General features: G+C 33.0%; 1 protein-coding gene across 3 annotated transcripts in view; it reads left to right on the top strand.

Annotated features, from left to right (window-relative positions):
• Positions 1-22,242, top strand: part of LOC106457382 (octopamine receptor 1-like) — a 48,578-nt gene that overhangs the window by 15,747 nt on the left and 10,589 nt on the right. For 2 of the 3 annotated variants that reach the window (XM_022383286.1, XM_022383285.1), the window contains exon 2: positions 11,076-12,500. In XM_022383286.1, the coding sequence (XP_022238994.1) occupies positions 11,169-12,500 (1,332 nt within the window). In that variant the 5' untranslated portion in view covers positions 11,076-11,168. Of the gene's footprint in view, positions 1-11,075; positions 13,938-22,242 lie in introns of those variants that run through there. The other variant, XM_022383284.1, reaches the window with a different exon arrangement.

Below are 22,242 nucleotides of genomic sequence, written 5' to 3'. Positions count from 1 at the left end.
TAACTATTATACGTGATGTACGTTTTTGGGGGGGGGGTTAATGGAAGTGTTCCAAAACGCGACATTAATTTTGTGATGACCTAATGCATAAGCTTACAATCCTGATAGACCCATAATTTCAACTCACTTAGTTCATCAACTCTCTACTTAAACCTTGATGTCATACTAACTCTCTCAGTTCATCAACTTCATGCTTACACTTTTATTCCATTCTAACTTGCTTACTTCATCAACTTTCTATTTAAATCTAAACCTTGATTAATCCCAATTCCCTTAGTTCTTTCACTACCTACTTACACCTTAATTCCATCCTAACTCACTTACTTTGTCAACTCCCTACTTACACCTTAATTACATCTTAATTGTCTTAATTCATCAACTCCATACTTGCATCTTGATTCTATCCTAGCTTCCTTAACTCATCAACTCCATATTTACACTTTGATTACATCCTACCTCACTTAGTTCATCAACTTCATACATACATTCAGACACCAATCATGTTCTACAAAAATCCACTACCTTGACAAAATGGATCCATCAATACAGAAATCCTGCTCAGAATAGCAGACCTATTTATATAATTTTAAATGTCTTTTTGCAACAAAGTCTTTAAATAAGTGAAGGTTATGGGAATCAAAATGGGTTCCTCCTCTTTTTACCTCTTTGTAGGTTACATTAAGGACTGAATGTTTCATGGCTACAAAGGTGCTCTACCAGCCTTATATTGAAGGTGTATTTATGATAATTTTGGCATGGCTATTTACACTAATGATGAACTCGATATGTTTCTTTCATGTGTTAAATTCTTTCACCCATCACTCCAATACACGTCTTCTAGTTTCCATTAAACCATCTCATTTCTTGACATAAATATTTTCGTGATTAATGGTAATCATCTTGTGAGATCTGTACATTAACAACTGACAGACACACATGTCTACTTACATTTCTTCTCCAGATTACACAGGCTCTGCAGTAACGACCAAAATTAAAAAAACAAATCAAATTTCGAGATGCACCTTTTTTTTGAAAACGTGGCTACCATATTAGTAACGTTTAACGTTTTTTAAAACATTAAGTTTATTTGTTGGAATGTGTTTTTTAATTGTTTATATATCTTCTCTTAATCGTATTTTATTTTTGAGTTTTAATCAATAACTCGTCACTATTTTACTTCGATTTATTATCTTTTCATGACCATATTATTTAAATTCCATGGTTCTATTTTATGTAATATTTTTTTCTTGTATATTGTATTTCAAAATGTCCTGCATTAGTTCATAATTAACCGACAGGCTTATTTCTGGCTTAAAAAAGAGCGTTTATTCAAAACCGCATCATATAACCCTACCACTTGAAATTAAAAAAAAATAAATAAAGCAAAATATTTCTAAAGTGCTTTACCTTCAAAAGTCTAATTTCTTTATTTTATCACCTTATTGTCTTTCTGCTTAACATGAACAACGATAGTGGTTCATAATAGGGATCGCAAGGAATTGCACAAAACCCTAATAAAACTGAATGTTTACTGTTTAAGGCAAACAACACTTCAAAACCTTTACTATTGACTGTTAAGGCTGCACACGTGTATAAAAATGCACAAAAAAGCACGCATGTTAGACTTACAAAGAAGAAAATTCGTTCAAAACCGCCCGTTTGTAATTCTTCTTTTATACTTTTGCCAACCTTCAACAAAAACGGCTTGGTATATTACACCCAAACGTTTTGTAGTATACCAAATAAGGTACTGCAAAGATCGTAAAGGTATTTAAAAGTTTATTTGTTTTTTATATATTTTACCTAAGTAAGAAACATCATAATCCTAGTGTAAACGATGTTACCATTTCCCCTTGAAGTTAGTTTTCTTACAGATATCTGCTGTTTCTTTAAAAAGTATAAGTATAGGATGAAAGAGGAATTACCAGTTAATAAGAGATTAAAATTAGATGATTGTAATGTGTAGATACTCAATGCTTTGTACACTATATAAAGGGCCCGGCATGGCCAGTTGGTTAGGGCGCTCGACTCGCACACTGAAGGTCGTGGGTTCGAATCACCAAACATGCTCGCCCTTTCTGCCGTAGAGGCGTTATAATGTTACGGTCAAGAATTGGCGGTGGGTGGTGATGACTAGCTGCCTTCCCTCTAGTCTTACACTGCTAAATTAGCGACGGCTAGCACAGATACCCCACGTGTAGCTTTGTATAATCTTTGTCTGTAGGGAGCCAACCCCTATATTATGTGTGAAGGAGTAAGCAAAATCAATACACATAATAATAAATTTTATTAAACAAATTCGTAGAATAATTATTTTAAAAGACACGAAGGTTTACTTAAAGCGATGCCTTATACGTATATGTTATATTTGAAAAGGCTGCTTCTCTACTGGTAAGATTTTATACGCACTTGGTGGGGTTGTGTCTTAGTCTAGACATATATTTGCCCATTGCTATACATTATATATATATATATATATTTAGTTACACATAAGCTATAAATGCTTACTATATCCTCAAACAAATCTCCATGATTATCTCCAGCTGCAGGTAGCTTAACATTTTACATCTTGGACTAATCTGATCAAATAGTCAATAGCTACAGTAAGTCATCATGAATCGTATCAGTTAGCTGTGTTTATTATCATTACAATGTGTAAAGTTAGCTATCATATCAAGTAATTATTTTCCCATAGTTGACCATAAAAAAAGTCGGCAAACAAGATCAATAAAAAATGGGAATTTAAAAACCTGTAAATAAGGATCGTAAAAAAGTAAGCAAAACAAGACTGGATATATTGTAGACATTATTTACTCAAACTACAAATCCCTATTTAATTTTAATTTATCAGCATGGAGCAAAACTGGGAGTTTGTATTTTGAGTAAATATTGTAAGGATCGTAAAAAGTAAGCAAAACAAGACTGGATATACTGTAGACATTATTTACTCAAACTACAAATTCCTATTTAATTTTAATTTATCAGCATGGAGCAAAACTGGGAGTTTGTATTTTGAGTAAATATTGTTTACAGTATCTCCAACCATGTTTCCTTACGATCCATATTTGCAGGATTTTAAATTCCCAATTCTTTATTTATGTTGTTTATATATTAGGAACAACAGAAAGAGAAATCAGCTATGAAGTGCCATTTTCTCTTCTCTGCAGTGTGCTTTAACTTGCATATCATCGTTGCCTAGTAGCAAAGACATTTTTAAAGGGAACTAGGATTGTGCACACTAGTGCTGAAGAGATATCTAAGTTTAGTGATTTTAAACCTGGGCTATTTCTTAGTAATTCAGTGCTATATGCTTCTTCGACTTTACAAAATCCATGAGATTTATCTCGATTCATCTCAACCATGTCAGACAAAATTCAAGAATACATTGAAAAGAAGGGTTTTGTTCTTGTATTTCTGTTTTCAATCAATCAGCAGACACTGGAGAAAAGTTGCTGTTATCGTGTTCACACTACCATAATCATGTCATTTTAAACCACTAACATTGACAAGACAGTTTTTTTTGGTTGTTGAATGAAAATCATCCTATAGAATACATGGATAAAATATTACCTAGAAAATATGATAACAAATACTATTTCCCATGTAACTTAAAATGATAGTGCAGTTTTATTTTTATTGAATAATAAAGCGTTTAATAAGTTTATCCTGTCTAATCAACATTATGTCCTCATTTTATGGCATCTTACAACTTCCGCTTAACTGGATATTTTTTATTTTATGTCACTATTTCAAATAATTAGTATCTTGTATGTTTTTCATAAGATTTTGGAATGCAGTGCACAAGCTGAGATACCTGCCCTTTGTCCATGTTATGAACTTAAAAAATGTGGGGTGGATGCTATGATAAATAACACAAAAATCCTAACTTTTACACAATTTATTTATAACATAACATATTATTACAGTATTCATCATTACCTCACCAAAAGTTTTGTATAAGCTTTAAGAACTCAATATGTATATATTCAAAACATGCTATAGACTGTGCGATAGTCAGGGTGATTTTGTAGGAAGAGATAGCGGCTAAAATAGTGGTGGTAGGGGTATTTTCTGTTATTCGTTTTTAACACCCAGCTCTTAATATCCTTCCACAGTGTTTCACATGGTTAATTAGTTAACTGTCATTGGTCGCAGAAATGTCTTACAGGCCGAAGCTGAAAGGTCTCTGGTCAAAGTAGGAAGTGGGTATAACTCAAGAAATGGCTCTTCATATCAGTCTTATGGTGGCTGTTGGAGTAGAAGCTTCAGCTGAGTTTATGTATTACTCCAATTGTGGTGGCCAATTTTTTTCATTGCATTCCTCCACGGAGAGTGCTAGCGCGCACTCTCTGAGGTATACAACCCCCATTAACATGCCCCTTGTTCCAAAGTATAATTCCATAAAGTTTGGTTAAGATTGGCCCAGAAACCTACGAGTAGTTAAATAACGGACAGACAAACAGACAGACACACAAATTTTATGCTTTATATATATAGATCATAAGCCTTCGTTTACATCTCAAACAGGCCTGGCACTGCGTGGTGGATAAAGCACATAACTCGCAATATGCCGGTCGCGGAATCGAAACCCGGCGCCAAACATGCTCACCCTTTCAGCCGTGGAGGCGTTACAATGTGATTGTTAGCCCTACTATTCGTTGGTAAAGTAGTCACCCAAGACTTGACAGTAACTGCTGCCGGACAGTTGTCTTTGAAAATTAGAGACGATGGCTTTGCCATAAACAAAACAAACAAACATCTCCAATACTCACACACACACACACACACACATGTATAAAAATGCATTATGTATAGCTAAAATCAAGTTATACACTTCTGGGTGAATCGTAGAGAACAAGACAATCTGAGATTTTACATCAGTTTTTATTTCATTTTTATTCCTGAACAGAAAGCAACCAGATAGAATAGACGAGGAATATGAAGGATGAAAGTTTATTGTCTTAATAAAACTATTTCTTTATATTCGATGCCTCCAGTGACTCAACCATAAGTCTGAAGCTTACAACGGTAAATACTCAAAAAGAAACTAATTAAAATTTGGTATAATATTCAAGCCAAAGAGTAAAATTTATTGCCCATATTACATATTCACTAAATAGGTTGAAACATGTTGGGTGTATCATAAGTAAAGAACGTTTAAATGATTTTATTGAAACTGTTTTTCTCAAACATTTGACATACTTCTCGTAATTCAACACAAAAATGCAAAATTACATCATAATGCATTTTTTATGACAAATATTAGATACCTATTAAACTTAAATACAGAAATAAACCATTTCTGAAATCTATGAAGTAATTTCATTACAAGTTGGTCATTTTATAACTTTTCTGGTTGGATATCGTGTTTTTAGGCTAAGCAACTCCTCGTACGATAAATATTTATGAGGTGTGGGTAAAAAAAAATTAAAATATTTTTTGCTGCAATAGGGAGTTTAAAGTATAATAATAGGAAACAACACTAGAAAAAATCCTGATAGGAGGATTGTATTATTTTGAGTTTCAAAGTCAATAAGTTTGCAAGCCACCATAAAAATATAGATATATAGTACATGCAAGGAGCTAAAATAAATAATAACACTGTTTAATGACGGTTGTATGAAATTGGTTTACTTAGAAAAAGTGGAACCAAGATGTCTAGTATTTTACTTGCAGACATAATTAACTGTTTAAACTTTGCAAGAAACCACAAAGTTTGGTAGAACAAATAGGGCAATGTTCTACTGACTGATAGAATGAAGATTAATCGAACTTCTGGAAATTCTACGAGAGTTTTTGTAACCATGAGGAGTTAAAGCAAACGTGTTTGGGCAAAACAGTGGGAGATGGTGGTAGATCGGTAATGATGTGGGGATATTTTTTTTGTGCTATAGAAATGGAAAACACTGTCAAGTTCGATGGTACTACAACCAAGGACTATAGGGTCACAAAATTCTAATTCGTCACACAATATCCAGTGGACGACTTTTTTAACTGGCCCTGGCATTCAACTAGAGTGGGATAGATATCCAAACTTTGCTATCTCGCTGAACAAGATGTATTTATGAAAAGAAATACTCTGTGATGTAACTGTTATGAAATACCCATTGCTAAGAGAAGCCAATTAACTAATATTTGGAAAATGTTTGAGATTTTATAGAAAGAACACTTTAGTTTCCTAACCTTTCATGAACACTCGAGCGTTTATACCTTAGACTGAGGTTATTGTATGTTTGTATATAAAAGCCAGATAAATATAGTTAATACACAAAACATAATATGGTATAGATAAAACATACCATAGCAAAAGAGGTTTTAGATGATGAGGTAGGACACACGTAGCAGCAGGAGTTCACTGTGTGTAAAATGTAAAACCTCTCTCTCTCTCTCTCTTTATATATATATATATAGATACATATGTGCTACCACTGGTTCAACAGTAAGGCTCAGGAATTCTATCAACAAAATTGGGTGTTTCGGCAGAGATTACAGCACAGATAGCCCATTGTGCAGCTTCCTGCTTAACAACAAACAAACAAACACTCTCTCTCTATATATATATATGTATATGTAACGATTTAATGTTACTAATCAGGTTGATAGATCAATATGACAAGTGAAATTCTAGAAATTTTAATAAAGTCCAGTTCAGTACATGATCGGCACGAAAAGGCCAAGATCTGTTATATATTATTAAAAACATCACAAAAGACTCAGTAAAGAGCTTTAAACTATAATTTTATAATATTAATGATTTATTTACTTGTTGAACTCGAGCAAAGTTATTACTTTGGCTGAGCTCACGTGCTTCTTAATGTAGCTTGTTTGCAAATTTCTCTTGAACTTTTGCATCTCATTGCATGTGATTTTTAATTCTTTTTAAAGTCTTCTAGTGCTTCTACATATGTCAGTTAGGTATCAAAATGTTTATATTTGTTTTGGAATTTTGCCAGATGTACTAGATATATTAGATTTTATATCTTCTTAACATTAATTATTATAGTGGTATCCAAAACTTAAGACACAAACTGTTTGTTCAGCACTAACGATTTGTTCCTTAACATTTGAACAGTAGTGTATTTGTGAGATGTGATACTATAAAATTATGTTTTTGTTTTACTTCTACTAAGGGTAGTATTATCTATTTCAATTTCAAAGGTATTACAAATTGTTTTGCATTAGATATATATATATCAATAACTCTTTACAGGCATAAATTTTATTCCTTCAAATTTTATTCCAAGCAGTCATGAGATACTAAATTTATGATACCATGTACTTTAAAACATTTTACAAAATGTGCTACAAATTTTCAAGTTACATTTATGTAATGCTTTCGACGTGTGAAAACACATCAAGTTGATTTAAGATAGGAAACAAAATGGTTAATATTTATCCAACTATATCAACTGACATTAGCCAAGCTTAGCTTCTGATTTTATAAACCATCGTTTTAAAAATTTAATGTGTACTTAGCGTTGCAAATGAAAATGTTGGTAACCAGTGCTTTAAGAACTTAATAAGTTGACTTTCTACTTACGTTTCTCAAGATACTAGGAACTGTTTATTTAATTTATTATAAATGTATGTTTGATATGACTTAGTAGCCTTTTCTTTTAATTCATTGCATTTATAAATTGTAAAAAAAAGTTTAAGTGATAAGTAATGCAAAACAATAAAGGATTTCAAATGTTTGATCTTCATATAAAACTGTACTATGCTATAGTTATTAGCGATAATTAAGTTAGGAACAAATGTTGCTTTGAAAGAGACAAATTGAGAATTATAAACTCATTGGTTTCTGCATTAGTAACGGAAGTTTATTATAGTTAAGATAAATTTTGATTTCAGTACCCATGAGATTAAAATAACAGAATTACTGGTATCATCAACTTTAAGCAATCAAATAACGGCTTGCATTAGAATCAACTACAAAGAAAAGTAAAAGGTTAAAATTCAAAGAAACTGTGTAAATTAAAAACGTTGATCGTTTGGAAATGTTTTTAATTTTTCTAATTACAAAGAAAAGTGTTAAATTGATTGTGAAATTAGAACGAATCTAATACTCAACACACACACATATATGTATATGTTAAGTATTAGACTCGCTTCACCAAAAAGAAATACTCATATATATATACACTTCACCAATATACTCCGTACATATTCAACGTTTCATCGAAACAAGTACTCACATATATACGCTTCACAAAAACAAATACACAGTGTATATATATATATGTGTATATATACACATGCTTCACCAGAACAATTAGTCAATATGTATATACATACATACGCTTCATCAAAATTATAAAGAGGTGAGCGTTTAGTACGGTCTGCAAAAAATACGGTGAATTCATTTCCAAACCTCATTAAGGCATTGTTATGTGCATGTTTCATATGTCCTGTTGTGAGACTTTACGGTTGTTTTGAAAGACTTTGCACATAATAACTATTCTGGAAAGATATTGACTTGTTTCGTTTTTAAATGTGATCATGCTATTTCTGTTAAAAATGTGTTTATATAATTGTGTGACAATGTTACCTCCTGGCGTTCTTAATAGATATACAGACTGTTAGAAATGTTCAAATTCTAGAAGCCTAACAAAAGCTTAGTGTACCCCAATTCGTATTAGAAATACATTGAACAAGCTATCAGAGAAAGTCATGAAAGCTGAACTAATTAAAATGTGGTAAGGAACGGGTTTCGTGAGTCCAATATTGCTATCCACACAACATAGCTGTTAGGGATCATGAGCTCACTCTCTATGGATCCAATATGAAATCCAGAAAAAACAACTGGAATTATTAATAGCGACCAAAGAGTAAGGAATAAGCTTCAAAAATATAAATAGCTTAAGGTCAAGAAGGTTTACTAGCTTCGAAGTCGACCATGCAACAAAGCACAATTCGTTTGGACTTTTGGTAAAATCACCAATATTGACAGTAACGCCATTGGATGGATGCATCTACACTTAAAAGATGAGTCAAATGTCATGGCAGTCTTCATTATCGACGAATTTTATCGGTAGAAACTGAAGTGAGCAATAAACTTAGTCCGACATCGTTGAATATGAAAATGTCTGTGGCAGTTCAGTTATAGTGTAGGGAGACATCAGTAAATATAGGCTTACTTACAGATTATATTGTGCTTTCATTAGTAGTATCTTTAATAGAAGCAACTGGTTCAGAATTTGCCCTAATGCAAGATAGTGTCTGAGTGTCAAATTACCAAGATTGTAATAAATTATTTTGAATAAAAAAAAACACAAAGTCGTGATTCTAAATGGTCTGAAAAAAAATGCGTTTGGTAAAAGAAAATACTTGGTAACGAGTATCTTCTCCCTCCCTCTCCAGCCATTGCTAAAGGTTGTGCATCTACAACTCCAGTCATTGTTACGGGTTGTGCATCTACAACTCCAGCCATTGTTATAGGTTGTGCATCTACAACTCCAGTCATTGTTACGGGTTGTGCATCTACAACCCCAGCCATTGTTACAGATTGTGCATCTACAACTCCAGCCACTGTTATGGGTTGTGCATCTACAACTCCAGCCATTTTTACGGGTTGTGCATCTACAAGGTACATTTTGGATAAGTCAGAGGAGAATCTTTATTGTCTCGTTCCTCAGTGCACGTAATATATAAAGCTTTTTGAGTTTTTAGTGAATTAAGACGTTCACATATACAATACTCATGGAAGTTCTAGAAGTGTTGTATGGACTTAGATTAAGACTTCCCGCTGTCCAATCCTGTTGTATGGACTTAGATTAAGACTTCCCGCTGTCCAATCCTTTTCCTTGGTTTGTATCTTGTGATTCATTATTGGTGAAATGATTCACTAATTTTATTCTTAAAATTAATGTTGCTCTTGAAGTATACTCTGGTTTCAGCTCCGTTGTTTATTTAGTTGAAGAACAGTTCAGCAACTAGTATCTATCCCTTTAATTTGAAAAAGTAAACATTTATATAGCCATAATAGTTTCTGTTTGTTTCACATTTTTTTTGCTTAAAGCTACACAAAGGACTATATGTGAATAGCCCTCATGGGCTACTCTTGTATGACCGAATGGAGAGACTTGACTGTCGCTCTTATAGCACACCTACAGACTAAAAAATGTGAGTGCATGTTTTGTGGAAGCAGACAGAAAACCACGAATTCCAAGACTCACAGCCTTGGTACACTATTCATGCTCTTCCATACAGCTAGGTTGTTTCACATCCATACATTTTAATTATGTAAAAAACATACAAAATGTATGTATGCAGTTGTATGGGTACTTACTACTTGCATAATGATGACGGAAGAGGCACTGTACAACACTTTGAGGGAAAATATAATAAAAATATTTTGTGTCTATTATTTGTGTAAATGTGCTTACTTTACTACTTGTTATCGAGGCCGGTGAAAAAAATCATTATACTGTGTTTATCAAACGGATGGATAGTTTTCAGTAAATAACTAAATGCAAATGCTACATTTGAATAAAAAATACCAACGTTATAAAAGTAAAGATCTATTGTATTGTGTGTTTTTTCTTTGTTAAATTGGGCATTTCCAGAGTTGTAGAATACTACCAATTAAGTTCTGAAGTAAGCAACTTGTTCTTTTTGTCTCTAGCTATCATCAAAATAGTCTATCAAATTTTGTTCATAAGACAGAGTAAACAACAGAAAACAGTAAAAATTATTTCTTTATTAAGTGTCGTGATTTTTTAAACCTCAAGTATTTACTGTATTTTAACGGAAGCTAGTGTTAGAAACATTTTATTTTTATTTTAAAAAGTACTGAACAAATACTCCCATTTTTTCTGGTAGTTACATTACATTATATGTTTTTAATTCCAACATCCTCGTGTTTTAGAATTTTTTAAAACATGCACAAACAGGAAGAAAATCTTCATTGTACATGAACATGTAAAAGAATACAGGATACCAGCAAGAAAGCGAGTTTTAGTTATTCAGCGGTCTTTTGAAATGCATATCAGATTAGTTTCTGAATGTGTGAATGTTGTTTTTATGAGTCTGAACTATTAAAATTAACTCATGTTACATTGTTTTTATTTTGCTAGAAACCCCGGAACTGTGACTAGAGCATCAAGAACAAAAGAAGATTGTGACAATTTCGAAAATTTCCTTTTACGGATGAACTGAAACTAACCAACATGAATGACAGCAATACAAGAGCGCTTTCACCAGAGACGACTGCTGCTTATTGTCTTGAGAGCATTTCTAAGGGAAAGTTGCAAAATGCACAAGTTATTGCCTCATTTGTCGTGCTCTGTATCATCAACGTTATTGTAATTGCTGGGAATTTGCTTGTCATCTTATCTGTTTTTATTTCTGCGAAACTTCGGACTGTGACCAACTTCTTTATTGTGTCTTTAGCTGTGTCAGATTTCCTTGTTGGGCTGGCGGTACTGCCATACTCTATGACTTTGGAAGTGTTGGGTGTATGGGTGTTTGGGAAAACTTGGTGTCACATCTGGCTGGCTGTTGATGTGTGGCTGTGCACGTCGTCCATTCTTAACCTGTGTGCCATCAGTGTTGACCGCTATCTCGCCATAACTCGACCAGTACACTATCGAAGTATCATGTCGCCTCGACGTGCTAAACTGGTGATCGCTGCTGTATGGGTGTTTGCTTTTATCATCTGTTTCCCACCACTGGTAGGCTGGAACGATAGCCGTTCTGTAACTGACGGGTTGGCTGTCCAGCACGTCAACTCTTCATTGGCGGAAGACCAAAATGAAATCATTTCGTTTTTAGCAGAAGACAACAATAATTCTATAATTAATGCATCCTTACAAGACAACAGTCACCGAGTGCCGCCACTTTTACCAGAAACGTGGTCATTTCTCCGGGAAATTAGTTGGGCTAATATTTCCACCAACCAAACAACGTACCCATTACCATCAAAAAATACTAGTCTTACCTGTACAGTAACAATTTGCACTCTCAACAGTAACAAAGGTTATGTCATCTACTCCGCACTCGGTTCCTTCTACATTCCCATGCTTGTAATGCTCTTCTTTTACTGGAAGATCTACGCAGCAGCCAGCAAAACAGGAAGGGCCTTACAAAGAGGATTCAAGACCACCAAGCTAGGTAAGTGTAAGAACGAACAAGGACAAGAACAGTTTTTGACTCTACGAATGCATCGTGGGAATACTGTCTCAAGCATCCACGTGCCAGAAGGTTCTTCACAAAACCACAGTGTACGTGCCAAAAGTCAAAGGTCACATACAGCTATGAGTGCCGATGAAAGTAGTAGAAGCGCTCGCAATAGTTCGTGTTCTAGTGCAAGAACACTTTCAACTTCTTTTGGTTCTTGTAAAGAACCCAGTTATGAAAACAGCCCTAGTACAATATCAGGCTCCCGGGAAAGTGATAACGGACTTACGAGAGAAGGAAGGCTATACTCTACGCGCATGAGCAGACGAAATGCACGCTGGCATGCCAGACGATTTCATGCTGAAGCAAAAGCTGCCAAAACGGTGGGTATCATTGTTGGAGGTTTCATCTGTTGTTGGCTACCATTCTTTACAATATACCTAATAGGAGCTTTTTGTGATGATTGTGTTTCACCGCTGTTATTTTCAGTATTCTTTTGGTTAGGCTATTGCAATTCAGCAATTAACCCTTTTATTTATGGGCTATTTAGCCAAGACTTTCGTTTTGCTTTTAAAAGGATCTTGTGTCGTTGTCTAATGAAACCAGAAGGAATATCTTTGCTCATTAGACAAATCCACATTCCTCTCATGGTGGATGATCCACGTGACATCACAGAATCTAGCTAAACATTAACTTATTTGTTGTATATTTCTGCTCCAGTAAGTTAATTATTCACTGTGTATGTTCCCTTCTCAGTATACGTTCATTACCTAAGGAAAAATGATGTTCGTAGATGTACATAAAGCATTTTTATTACAAAAATATAACCATGATTATGCTCATTGAAATGAGCAAAACACTAGAAAATATACTAAGAGTGAAAATAACGGTTGTCAATCACTGATTTCGATTGTAAGCGGATATTATCAATTAAAATGTAATTACACATACTATTAAAATCGTATTTTTCAACCGATATTTCTATCTGTAGAAAACTATTCCAGTATCGATAGACAGTTTATGAACTATATATATATATATATATGCTTATGAGAAATGTTACATAGTAATGAAAAACAGAGCAACACTAACAGCTTTCAATAGTGTGTTTTCTAGAAATGTTGTGTGTATACGTCAATCCCATTTTGATATTCGAATAATTGTATAGTTTATTTCTTTATAGACATCCGTTTTAAATTATTGTAATATTTATTGTTGGAAACAATATCTTTTATTGCATTCACTATTTAAAAAACACGAAACAATTGATTCAAAATTTAAATGTATCTTCATGGACAATCTTTTACAAAAGGAGAAAAGATACTTTATCTATGGTCGTAAATAGAAATTTTATACAGATGGCGAAAGTTCCTAGTACGATTAAACAAATTAAGTATCCTTACAGTGAATATACGACCATGATAAAGTAAATGAAGGTTTACAGACATATATATATATATAAAGGACATGTATGGTTAATATGCTGAAAACATGTAGATAACTTATGTTACTTTATTTGTTTGATAAGTAGATGCTGGCGTTCTGGTGATAATGTGCCTATTTCTTTGTAGTGTAACATGCAATAATTTGCTAAAATTGTACAGTTTTGAATATACTTATAGGTCGTTTGATTACTTGTATAAAATATTCATCGTGAAATTACTAGAAGCAAATATTAAGTCTGCTCGAATCCATTTTCAAACATTTACAGAATTATCACAAGCACAATTGAGCAATGAAAGAAGAATACGCAAGGTGTCGTTGCCTCATTAGTAGTTGCTGGGAAATAGTTATGAATGTTGTTGGTTTTTAGAAACTGAATTTGGATAGATATTACACTGTAATAAACGATATATATATTTATTTCCTGTTCATTCAATGTCTTTAAACTATGTTAAGTGCTTGGAAGAGCTGTTCAAATTTGTAACATACATATCTAACTGTATATTTATTGTGAACCTGTTATATATAATTGTTATATTAATAAGATGTTATATATCGTTATTTCGTCAAACGAGTAGTAAAAGATTTAGAATTTCAACGTATCTTTGCTTATACATTCCGTGTGTTAGTAACACCACAGGATCGAGATAAGTTGGTTAATTGAACTAGTCAGCTTATGATATCCTATGTTGCATCAAACAACAATAGTCTATTGACTGTACATCCTGCAAATCTGAAACTTGCAGTTTGTTGAGAATGACACCAATCACGTAATTAGTTATAACTCTTGAAATCTTAACACCAGGCTTACGATCTTCGCTGTCGGTTTAACAGCTTGATTACCAGTTTTATCAGCTTCATTTCCTACCTAGCAAGATAGGTTGACAGTCTTGTGAGTTTTGCTGCCAGTCTTAGTCTTATAATAGGTTGATTACCAATCTTAGCAGCTTGAATACCGTTAGTCTTGTAAGTTTAGCTGCAAGTGTTGCAATCTTGTTAACCAGTTCTAACTGCTTGATTACCAATCTTAGCAGCTTGAATACCGTTAGTCTTGTGAGTTTTGCTGCCAGTGTTGTAATCTTGTTAACCAGTTCTAACTGCTTGATTACCAATCTTAGCAGCTTGAATACCGTTAGTCTTGTGAGTTTTGCTGCCAGTGTTGTAATCTTGTTAACCAGTTCTAACTGCTTGATTACCAGTCTTTTAAGCGTAGAAACATTTTACTATTCAATGTAATTAAAAAGTGGGTGAAAATCTGCTTTATAACGATTATATTTTGACAACGTTTTGAGACTTGACTCTTTACAAGGCATTGTCTAAGTATTGTTGATAACAATAACAACAACAAAATTATAATATAACCTAGAGCATCAAGAACGTAATGGAGCGAGAAAAATACAACATAAATTAAGTCGTCAATCGGTATATGTTGGGGTTTTCTCTCATACCTAATAAAAACACTCCCGGATGTTATAGTTGGAATGCACATCGATTTGATCGGTTTTGGTGATTCGCCTCCGGAGAACATGTATTATCACGCAGAAAAATACAATCTGGTAAACTTTGTAAACGTTGCATTTTTTACATCTTTTCAGCAAAATTGTTGTGCAGTAATCATACTTCGCCGACTAAAATACATTTGTACCTTAAAAACTGGAAATAACCAATGAAACTACTCACCATCTCTGACGTAAACATTCAGATAAGCAAAAATAAATAGCTTTAACTTCGATTTTTCACTTTCAACTGCAACATAGGCGTTATTTTATTGTTATTCACCTAGTAAGTGTTATCTTTGAGTTTTACATTTGAATCAAGTGATCGAAAGTAGTTCAACTATGGTTTCTCATCATATCCCATTGATTAAGTCGCGTGAATAAGAATGTCAGGAAAACATTGATGTGAATCAAACAAATTGTATAAAATAATAAATAAATAACAAAGTTAACAATTTAATAATGCTTGGAGACGGCTTGAATGGGTAATGAAGAAAAACTTTAATACAAGTTTAACATAGCAGCAAATGTACAACGTTTCAACAAGGTTTTGTTGTTTTCAGAATTTGTACTGAATCTGGAGGGATTTAGACATTTTGGCAATAAATTTAGAGAGAAAAAATGACTTTACTATCTAGCTAATAATAAAATGTTTTTTTATGGTATCTGGAGAGTAAAGGTCGTTTTTGTTCTCTAACTATATTGCCAAAATGACAAAGTTAACAATATCGTTTGCGACTTTTGTAATATGTTATGCACATACGAGACAGCTAGATCGTAAAATCTGTGTAAGACTCCATGAGCAAAGGTGAGACATTATTAACACTAACATAAATGAACCTCTGTCACGGCATGGTTTCGATGACAACATGATCTTTAACATCTCAGATTAATGATTTTAAGGCCTACACTCACTGACCGCTGTTCACGCCTACGCAGAAAGCAACGTCTTATTTGCATTATTGTTGTCCCTTGCTTCATTGGGCCTAAGGGAGAAACTTTTTTCCAGTTAGTATTTTCTGCCAATTCTCTCGTCCTTTCTGCCTTCGCTTCTCCTGACTATTTTTTGCCTTGGCCTAGCTCCGATTTCTTTTTTTTTTCCCTTAACATGTACACAAAATTATTTGCCTACATACTGTGATTTCTTCCTTTTCACCGTGTTTAAGCATTTTTCACACGTTTATCTTACAGTTTTAATCTTTAATTTAATACACTATGAACGCAATACTTATTCCTTTTTATTAAATTTAATCACGTTAGACAAATATCTCAGGTTGATTTTTGTATCGTTTGTTTCGATTCCATAACTTTGTTTTCCCAACCCCACCATGTTTGCTATATATCTCTCTCGTTCCATGACTTTGTTATTGTTAATATGTTATTATTATTATCATTTAGTTTTATTTTAGACCTTACTTAATGACGAGGCAAAGCTCAATATGTTATCAACGTGGAATCAATTTCAAGCGAATATTTTAATTATTTTGCCTAACATTTTTATCTACTTCTTTTGAAATATCTGTGTGGCATTTTTTCTTTCTTTGAATCATACCAATCTTACCATCCCGATTACCAATCACGAGAGCTTATGGTGAAAACTATGCACTTTTGTCAGTAAGCTTGAATATTTAAAATAACGTTTTTTTTAACCTATAAATTCCAAGCTGTTATTTTTCTAAAAATTGAAAATATTTGGAACATTAATGTCGGCAATACCCTTTATTACAACTGTGTTTTTAAAAATAATATGTAACGAACAGTTATGTCGTACCTGCAATAAAAACATGTAAATTATATACATAAAAAAGTTATAAAATCTCCAACTTCCTAGAAACTTCTGTTCGCTTTTTAAATTATTGATGCTATGTTTATCATAATAAATGGCACAAGGTAAAAAAGTGCAAATTTAGAACCCAGACATGTGAGTGCATTTTTGTCAAGGATAATCAAAATGAGACTTCAAAATAATTTTGCACATAATAATTATATTTTAGTTCTAAATAAACGAAAATCACTTATTGAGCATATAATGTTTTAAAACGAGTTACAAACACTGAAGACAGAGTGACTGACCTTTCAAGTCTATAAAAGTAGCTTTGGTACATGGAAAAAAAGATTAATGGTTTGAGAATCAAAACCATTTTGATCTGAATTCACACTAATATTTTCTACGAGTAACTCAGTCATGAGAACGAAACAACTTACAAGTTTACAAAACACCTGAAAGTCATAATTTTTGTAAGATCAAAAATCACATTACATAACTGCTAAAAGTTTTTAAATGTGATCCTTAGATCTCATTCATGTGTACTTTCTTTTATATTCTGGCATGGACTGCGTTTTGACGTGTGGTAAAATTTATATTATTTTCATACCCGTGTTGGTTCTAACACCGACATATTCCTTTTGAATTTGATTGTGTGAGCTTGCTCTAATGTGAAATGTCGATAAAGCGCAAGATAACAATTGCTGACGTGATAACATTAACCAGGATAAAACACGCGAGAATATTTGTGGACTCACTAACACTAACTTAGATAAGACACACTGTTAGCTTTTGACATACTACCAAGAACCGGTAAAAACACACGAAATTAGCTGTTATCGTAACATACATATAATAGGTTAAACAGTTGTGTGTTATTTGTAAATAATTTAATAAGATTTATTAAGCTGAACTTATGGTTATCATCTTAAGTTTATCTTATACTAAAATATTATCAATTAAGTATTTTATTTAGTCAGTCCGATTTAATATCAACTAATTAATATTATTCTTTGCAAGTATGAAATTATCCATTAATTATACTTTCATCTATTTGAAGTATTAGATATGGTAATAAAATAAATAAAATCTGTTGCCAGTGTTTCTTAGTGTAAAACAGCTACTTAGCTGATATGATTAGATCCTTATATCTGGAACACGGACTATCGTTTACAAACTTAGGCTTTTAATATAACGAAAGTTAGCTCTTATCGGGCTTGCCATGTTAAATACGCTGAGTAAATGAACATATATGCACCAGTTAATTAATCAGTCGATGAGGAAGCTTTCAGCCCTTTATGTGAATTCTCTTATCAGGTGTTAAAAGTTTGGAAATAGTGGCATAGAAACTTACATAGATCAAACATTTTACTGCAGATTTATTTATTATTGTAATGATGTTTTTGGAGTTTAAGAATTAGTACCAATTGATTAGTATTGATGTAATATATGTTATTTTTAAATTTTCAATCCTGCACTTTAAACTAGAGAATTTTGCCTTTAGAATTTTCCAAAACATATTTTTTTCGTCTTATTTTTCATAATTTTCGCAAAAAGTCACACAAAATGCTATCTATGCTTTTCCGTAATTTTGAAATGATAAACTAGAGGGAAAGCAGATAGCCCACACAACCAGCCAATAACTCTTTGGCTATTCTTAGTTGATCAACTAGTGGATTTACAGTCACTCTTATAGCGATTTTGTGACAACAGGCTGCGAACCATGAACCCTTATATTGACTATCTGAGCACATTAACAGCTAGGTCAAGCCATGGTGACGGGAATCCCACGTCTGTAACAGATCTGTGCTAAACTCTGTAAAGCCAAAGTGGTGGTTTGATTAAAAAGAGCGTATTCATTGGTTCTTGAATTTTAACGTAAGCAACGTTTAGTTATAATATCCTGGGATATGTCACGAGTATAGTACACCACTTGAAATTAATGCTCTTCATGAAGACCTGTGAGTACTAACAAATAATAATTTTGCAGATTGTTTGTTTGTAATTATGCACAAAGCTACACAAGGGCTATCTGTGCTCTGCCCACCACGGGTATCGAAACCCGGTTTCTAGCGTTGTACATCCGCAGACATACCGCTGTGACACTGGGGGGCAATTTTGCAGAATAAGTTCTTCAAAGATACATAAACACTGAAAATCAGTAGCGTTAAAACCTGAAATATCTATTTAGATTTAGGTTACTGGAATGACTAATATGATTATATTTTCTAAATGAAATTTTTTTATCTAGTAAAATAAATTTTTTATTTTCTACGAAGCATTTTAACTAAATTAGAAAAAATATATGAAATAACTAACTACTGTTCACAATTTGAATTACCCGGATGTGTTGAAGCAATCAAATTGTTTACTAGCAACTGTAGTTACATTTAATATCGTTAGGTGTTTAACGAGCATTGTTGTTTTAAATAAGCCCTAAAACATTTGGAAGAATACTGTCTAGCATTAAGTTGTCAAAAAGTTTTATTGTTTCCTCAATTTAGATAATCCGCTACAATTAAGATTAATGTTGTTTTTTTTTTCCAAAGAGAAGTAAATAACATTTCATCTAATTTTCCAAAGAAGGTTTCATCACACTGTCCACAACACTCGGCCTGAGAAATCCTGAATTGGAAAGTGTTTATGTAGATCGCACTATGCTTGGTTATTTGGTTGGAATCAACCTGGAAAGGGGTGAGGGGGGATAGTTGAGAAAATTAATGCCAATGATTTTTGGAATTAGGATAACTAGATATCACTTCTCAACATACTTTTCGATAAAAACGATGCATTTTTATCATCACACCTACGTTTTGCGAATCCAATTGCACCAAGCATTGTTTATTTAAATGTTTTAACGCAAATATACATAACGAATTATCTGCACTCTTTCCACCACGGCGAATCGAACTTCAGATATTAATATTGCAAGTCCGTAAACTTACCGCTGTAGGAAAATGCACAAAGCAGGTTTAAGAACATTAGTTGTGTGGAATTTTTGTTCAAGCAGATTGTTGTTCTTGAAAATATCCAAGAAGATAGAAAAACAACTTATGCCACTTTTGTTTTTATCGTTGGTGTATGCTCACAGGTTTTTCACACTTTGTTCGGAACTTGATTACATTGTTCAAAACCAATGTTATTCTCAGTTGTCATTTTGTAATCGAACTGCAACACCTGACACATGGTGTCGCCAGCAGCAGGTGGATATTGACCTATTAAAACGATCATTCTTGGGCCGCAGTTTACTGTTATCTAGCATATGGGAGAGATACTTCCATTTCTCTGCGAAACCTCCTGGCTCTAGCTGCAACAGAAGCAATGGATACTGTCCCTTTTCTCATAACAAAACGTTTTCAAAAACTTCCAGAATTTGAAACTAATTTAAAATTTATGCAAATAAGCTTTGGACTAGAATAACTGTAAAATAAAAATAATAATAACTTTAAAAGGAAAATAGAATACTGCTCAGAGCATTTTTAATTACATGCTATATTGGTCGATTTGTTCCCAAATATCATTTAAAAGCTGTTAATCAAGATGCTTGAAACTATACCTCTACTAATTTTGTTTATAATTAAGCACAATGAGCTAACTGCGCTCTGCCCACCAGGGGTATCGAAACCCAGTTCCTAATGTTGGAAGTATACGGACATACCGCTGTGCCACTGGGGTTGGGGCTTTACGTACGGTATCAGAGAGTGAAAAATAGAGTGGCTGTATTAAAGAGTTTTAAAATTAAGAAACAACATTTTTATTACTAAAGTTTTTATTAATCTCGTTTGTTTGTCAGAACTGGATATGTTTTCTATTCTAATAAAATAATTGTATGATATATTATATGTATGTAGTAATAAACTGTTCGATCAAAGCACGTTGCACTATTCAATGTTGATTGTCATACAGTCTGTGGTGACAGGTGTTTTTGGTTAATTAAAACAGAAAGAGGCTGCACAGTTGACTGAAGTTTAATACGATTTTTAAACATTCACTTTATCATATATTTATATGTAGAAATTTAAAAATTCAATGTAATATCCTAAATAGTTTTTTTATTATTTTCCTATTAAGTGTTGTTGATTCATGAAGTTGCAGATATTTTTATTTGATACCATGGAAATAAAGTGGCATATTCTGCCACCAATCATAACATTATTCTTTCAACAGCTGTGAAATACAATTATGACTTACAGACTGGTAAATAATGTAGGTTATTTCAAAGTTATACATAGCTCATGCATGTTTTGATACATTTCTTAGAAAAGAACTAGTTTAGCGAATTTACATTCATTCTTTTTTTACACGAACATGTTTTAAACTCCACAAAACTAACCCAATACAATTTTTTCTAGTTTTTAAGTTTGTCTTTAAATATCTAATTATTATAAGATATCAAGAAATCATCCTTCCAGAAGTAGCCAATTAACGTCTTTCTTAAAAGAAACATCTCTTATAGTGTTTTCAAAAGTTGTCCCTCTAGTGGTAACTATTATAGATTTGTCCCTCTGGTGGTAACTATTATAGCTTTCAATAAATCGTGCTTCAGATAGTAGCAGCTACAAATTACAAAACTCATATTCTAATTGAAAGTCCTACCTATAGCAAGCTTTCAACGGCTCTTCCCTCTGTTCTAAGTTACGACGGACTTCAATTTCAAAACAAATCATCCCATGTCTAGTTTACATAAGGATAAAATTCGCATTATTTTCAATATTGATTTTCGCATTGCCATAGCTGTAATGTCGTAAATTCAAATTACCCTTTAATTATATTGTGTAAATTAGTTGTAGCTCCCGTAGCTTCCACAATTTTCTTTAAAGGAACTGGCACCTCTAGGCTCCAACATCTCGTCTTTCTAGTTGTAACACCTATAGCTTCCAATGATTTCCATAGAAAGAATAAACTAGTACAGTTAGGCTCTAACATCTCGTCTTTCTAGTTGTAACACCTATAGCTTCCAATGATTTCCATAGAAAGAATTAACTTTTAAATGCGGAAACATCAGTTAGCTGAGTTTTTGCACAGATCTTAAAATATAACTTTGATAAACGGAAACATCAGCACATGTAGATATGTAGATCTTGAAAGTTGATTTGTTCAAAACTTGAAAATAACGTTGATAACTGGATCAATTGGTGGTTGAGATGTTGCAAAGGAAATATCTGCTGAAGCTTTTCGCCAGACACTAACCATAGCAGAACCATCTGGAAAATGATTTATAGGAAATAGCACAGCTTATAAAATGAGTCAGATCAACGTAGGCCGGTAAGGCAATCACTGATTGGCATAGCCTTAAGCCAATAAGGAAATGTCACAGACCTACTGAAGGATGTGAAGATTACATAGGAATTTTTTTTAGCGGCAAAGGACAGGTTTATATGTTTTAATAAAGGTGGCTTCCAAAATATAGAGATGAAAGGT

The sequence above is a fragment of the Limulus polyphemus genome, unplaced genomic scaffold, assembly GCF_000517525.1.
Source record: "Limulus polyphemus unplaced genomic scaffold, Limulus_polyphemus-2.1.2 Scaffold323, whole genome shotgun sequence".
In the NCBI taxonomy this organism is placed as follows: Eukaryota; Metazoa; Arthropoda; class Merostomata; order Xiphosura; family Limulidae; genus Limulus; species Limulus polyphemus.
This window is presented reverse-complemented; position numbering and strand designations above follow the sequence as displayed.